Consider the following 5,310-nt stretch of genomic DNA (forward strand, 5'->3'; position numbering starts at 1 on the left):
CTGTCTTGTTCAGTATCAAAACCACTGATGTTTAGCCCTCTGCCTAGTACATGCGCATTCAGTGAGTGAGCGAATAAATCCAGTTCACATCGTATATTTATTTAAAACAGTAGTTTTGCTTGCTCTGTGGAACCAATTTTAAGTATTGACTGGATCATGCAAGTCTCTTGAGCACGGAACTTAGTTGTTTGGCTGAAACACGATTGTACCTGAAGCAGCTGCTCATAGTGAAGGTGTGAGGACCCGCAGAGATACAATCTTCTAAATTAACCACTCTGTATATGGTATAGCCATGCTGCATATTTTAAAATTAATAACCAAGACCATTTCCCAAGTGTTTGTCTCTTCTCAGGATGAGTATTCCACTAAATGGTTTGGGCAGGTATATTAAGTTCTTCACAGGTTTTTAAGTTTTTAAAATTTTTATTAACGTACTTGAATATACTATGTTGGCACTCTAGAAGCCAACACAATGCTTTGGAATGGTATGGTGGCCAAATTATGGTGGACCCAAGTGTATGTAACAGTGATTTATAACAACAGCTAACAGGGTTGGATGAATGTCCCAATGATTAATATTTAGAGAACCCAATTACAGAATGCATGTTGAAATGAAAACTGAATAACCTGTAACTGGATACTTACCATTCCCCTCCTCCCAGCTAACATGGTTTATAATGTGAACAGCATGGCCATCTATTCGAGTCCTTTGAAGGTGAGATTACGAAGACAGAAGAGCAAGGAAGAGCCAGTTAGTGGATCAGAAAATGAAACTTCCATGCTTAAAATGGTCATAAATGATGTAGCTCTAAGCAAAATCTTCTGTCATTTGTCACTAATTTAGCTTCTAGGTGCTAAGATGTGTTTCTCATTTTAAGTATTGTTTACACTTTCCTACGTGTCAAGGACAGGTTGAGAATTGAGGGAAGTAGGCTTAGAATGGTTTTAACATCCTTTTATCATCCAGTTTACTTGATAGTGGCTATGGGTTTGTTGCAGTTCTGCATCCGTTTTGGTACTTGTTTTATAAAGAGAATTTACACAGTAAACAAAAAGGGGGAGGAGAGAGATAATCTTTTTTAATACACTGTAAAAATTGGGATAGTTGGCCGGGTGTGGTGGCTAATGCCTGTGGGCACTTTGAGAGGCCAAGTTGGGTGGATCACCTGAGGTCAGGAGTTTGAGACCAGCCTGGCCAACATGGTGAAACCCCGTCTCTACTAAAAATAAAAAATTAGCCAGGCGTTGTGGCAGGCGCCTATAATCCCAGTTACTCAGGAGGCTGAGGCAGGAGAATCACTTGAACGTGGGAGGTGGAGGTTGCGGTGAGCTGAAATCACACCATTGCACTCCAGCCTGGGGGATGAGTGAGATTTCATCTCAAAAAAAAAAAAAAAAAAAAAAAAAAGCATAGTGCCACCATCTGCTTATCTGTTGATGTACTGTTCACAGTGCTGGTCCCAAAGGCGATAACATCTATGAATGGAGATCAACCATTCTAGGGCCTCCAGGATCCGTGTACGAGGGTGGTGTATTCTTTCTCGATATCACTTTTACACCAGAATATCCGTTCAAGCCTCCAAAGGTAAGACATTTCCTTGATTTATGCTCAAATTTACTAATTCCCATGAGAGAGACTGTTGAGATTTTCTAAATTTAATGTTTAATCACAAAAACTAGATTATGTCTTAAATGGATCTGAGTATTTCAACATACACAAAATACTTTAGGTTGATTTTGCCTTTTCTGGCAGAGACCATTCTAGAAGTGCTTTGTTTTGATTATGCTTAAAATTGTGCTACTGAAAGTAATGTCAGCAACCTATAATTAATCTCCTGTTTTCCAGCCCATAGAGAAAGGTTTCTGAACAGTTAAAAATGGTATCAAGCCAGGTGCAGTGGTGCACATCTGTAGTCCTGCTGCTTGGGAGGATTGTTTGAGCCTAGTCTGGGCAACAAAGTGAAACCCAAAAAAAAGGCAGGTCAGGTCAGGTCAGACAACCAGAGAACCATCAACAACTAGAGAATGAGAAATCTCTGGATTCCGTTCTCCTCCCTGTCATGTTTTGGTCTTGTTCAGTTCCTTACCTCTAGGCCTGAATTTTTTTTCTAGGACAGGTGGGGATTGCCCAAGTCACCCATCTCTCCTAACACTCAGTCATCTATGATTCTCATTCAGTCAGAAAGAAAACCCCTTCTTAGGGATTAGGTAGACTGCCAGGTAAAAGTACAATTGCAGCAACAAGAAGTAATTGAAAATCACTTTTTTAAAAAAATTAGTAAAATTACAGATAATTTTTACTTTGTGTTTCGGTGTATTTTACAAATAAAAATTAAGAGACCAAACAAAATAACACATGCTCCTGTGGCTTGTGTTCTGCTGTGGCCCCTGCCCATTACTGGCTCTGCATCCATGGAGACTTGATTTTATAATAGTAAATTCTGTGATTTAGGTAGACAGGATGTCTGCTGGACCTGATGTAAAGGTCAGAAAAAAGCAGAAATAGATATCTCTTCAAATTTGGTAAGCTTTCTGGGTGTGTGGTCATTGTTTGCTAAGTATGTTGTTTAATTATCTTTGTGTACCCATTATGTTGCACTCCAGTTTTCAAAAGGTATTTATGATTCTCAGTATTTCTCAAAGCTTACTTTGAGGCAGTGTAGTACTGCCAGCTAACACAAGAGGTCAGCCAACAATTAGCTATTCAAACTTGGAAACGTTAATATTTAAAACATTTTAAATTGCCAAAGATGAAATTAGGAAGTACACCTTTCAGTGGACATAACATTTTAAATGAACTTGACACGTTTCCTGTGAATGGTATCAATGAAGACTTTCTAATCACCTTTATTAAACAAGTCTATTTTCCTGACAGCTTTAATTAAAACTTTTTATTCACCTTTTTTTTTAAAACCTACATATCTGGGAGTTTTTTTGGTTTCTAATTAGGGTCATTCAGTAGAATACTTAGTAAAAAGTTTAATTGTTCGCTGTTTAAATACTGTTTGACACTTCCTTGATTTTTTAGGTTACATTTCGGACAAGAATCTATCATTGTAATATTAACAGTCAAGGTGTTATTTGCTTGGACATATTGAAAGATAATTGGAGTCCAGCACTAACCATTTCTAAAGTCCTTCTTTCTATCTGCTCACTTCTCACAGACTGTAATCCTGGTAAGCTTAATAATTCTTTACCTTGTTTTACTCTTCGTCCCCTGAAACATACTTGTTTTCAAAAGCTTTCAAAGAACAAAACTAATTTTTCTGTACAACTTTGTGAATATAAAAATTTGCTTTTCAAAGAAAGTTTTAATCAAGAGAAGTTCAGTCTACTAGTTGAGAAACACAACTTCATTAATTGGTATATTCTAGCAACAAGGTATTTTAAACTGAAGACTTACGTAAGTTTGCCTTAGGTTCTTCCTTCTCTATTTTTTCTGTTGGTTAACTTCCCATACAGTTCTTATAAAACAGATCATATACTTCTAAGTGTCGAGCCATCTGCCTCACAAGCCTCATCTGTGCCTATGGAATTCCCCACTGAGATGGCACTCAGTTTTGAAAATGGTATTTGTTAAATACTGAGTGATTATTATGACTTTTTTGGGACTTCATTTCATTTAAAAGAGTTTTCTGTAGTCTCAGGTACTAGGGAGACTGAGGTGGGAGGATCGTTTGAACTCAGAAGGTTCAAGGCTACAGTGAGCCGTAAGCATGCCACTGCACTCCAGCCTGGGTGCCCAAAGCAAGACCCTATCTTAAAAAAAAAAAAAAGAGAGAGAGAAAGAAAGAAAAACCACTACACATTCACGATACAAATACACATGCGTACACACACACACATATATGTATATATATGATTTTCTAGGTAAACCAAATATAAATTTAGTTATTAAAGATCCTAAGATTCAGAGAAACACTATACTTAATTGGAGGTCCAGGTTTTGACCTGGCAGCCTGGCTCTTTAACCAGGGTAAAGGTAGTGCTGCAACAGCCCTGAAGACTTAACGGTATTCACAATGCTATAATTGGTGACATTGAACTAAAGGTGACGTGAACACAGCTGGATATTCATTGTAGCCTGGGGCCCTGACCGTTCCAGTCTGTATTGAACTCAGCCTAACACATAAGAGTACAGACACTCCAATTGGGTGTTGTTTGTTGGGAGAAAAATGGAATGAACTAAGATAAAGACTGACTAGTACACTGAAGCCTGAGCATTCCCTCTTCCCCCACGTTTTAAAATTTTTAATAGAAAAATATCCAGCATGGTGGTGTTTCAAAGATGGGTTTGATCACACATACTTTGTTGTACATGTCTGCCCAAGCTGTCACTAATTTATTTGCTAAAGTTTAAAATGTTCTTTTCCTTTCTCCAAAGTAATCTACATTCTTTTCTTCCAGCCGACCCCTTGGTGGGAAGTATTGCCACTCAGTATATGACCAACAGAGCAGAACATGACAGAACGGCCAGACAGTGGACCAAGAGATACGCTACATAAATTGGCTTTTCACAATTCTTACATTATTTGTCTGTCACAGAAAAGAGCTGCTTATGATTTTGAAGGGGTAAGGGAGGGTGGGAAGTTGGTAAAGAGTAGGGTATTTCTATAACAGATATTATTCAGTCTTATTTCCTAAGATTTTGTTGTAACTTAAGGTATCTTGCTACAGTAGACAGAATTGGTAATAGCAACTTTTAAAATTGTCATTAGTTCTGCAATATTAGCTAAAATGTAGTACAGAAAAGAATGTACATTTAGACATTCGGGTTCAGTTGCTTTTAGTCTGTAAATTTAAAACAGCTTACTTTTGTACAGGTCACACACATGGCCATTTATGTAAAGTCCCTGTAAGACTACATAATTTTTGTTTAAAACAATTGGAATTCGTTTTCCCTTCTTGGAAGGGAACATTGATATTTAAACAGAGTTTTTAGAGACTGTCATCTCATATATATAAAGTGGACACGTGGCTGTAAAACACCATATAAGAAGTACTGTGTTTTATTTTATATGCCAATCTGCTTTGTTTAAAAAGGTTTGAATCAGGACTTGTGAAACCCTGTAGTGAAATACCTTAAGCTGTTAACTGTAAGGCGTGAATAGGAGTTGCTCAGTGGATTGGTTATATGTTGTGGACTACTAAAGTCTGCATTTGTTACTGTGCTAATAAACAATATTAAAAACCACCACCTAATACTGCTATGTTCATTTACTTTAACATTTTGCATAATGTTACACAGAATGAGTATATCTTCTCAAACACCTTGGGGTTGGGGGGAAGTTACACATATGGGCATTTGCA

General features: G+C 37.4%; 1 protein-coding gene and 1 long non-coding RNA gene across 2 annotated transcripts in view; one reads left to right on the plus strand and one right to left on the minus strand.

Moving 5' to 3' along the window:
* The window catches only part of UBE2E1 (ubiquitin conjugating enzyme E2 E1), an 82,369-nt gene extending 77,167 nt beyond the window's left edge, over positions 1-5,202 (plus strand). Inside the window, exons 4-6 of the mRNA XM_032267768.1 lie at positions 1,453-1,585; positions 3,029-3,176; positions 4,408-5,202. Of these exons, the coding sequence (XP_032123659.1) occupies positions 1,453-1,585; positions 3,029-3,176; positions 4,408-4,505 (379 nt within the window). The 3' untranslated portion in view covers positions 4,506-5,202. The remainder of the gene's footprint in view (positions 1-1,452; positions 1,586-3,028; positions 3,177-4,407) is intronic.
* On the minus strand, positions 1,389-3,029 carry LOC116542696. The gene is made up of 2 exons (XR_004265329.1): positions 2,010-3,029; positions 1,389-1,676 (listed from the first exon to the last, which is right to left on the minus strand). It is a non-coding gene; the product is annotated as an uncharacterized LOC116542696 (long non-coding RNA).
* Positions 5,203-5,310: the final 108 nt, after the last annotated feature.

This window comes from Sapajus apella, unplaced genomic scaffold (assembly GCF_009761245.1).
Source record: "Sapajus apella isolate SASKATOON/1434 unplaced genomic scaffold, GSC_monkey_1.0 scaffold4, whole genome shotgun sequence".
NCBI lineage: Eukaryota > Metazoa > Chordata > Mammalia > Primates > Cebidae > Sapajus > Sapajus apella.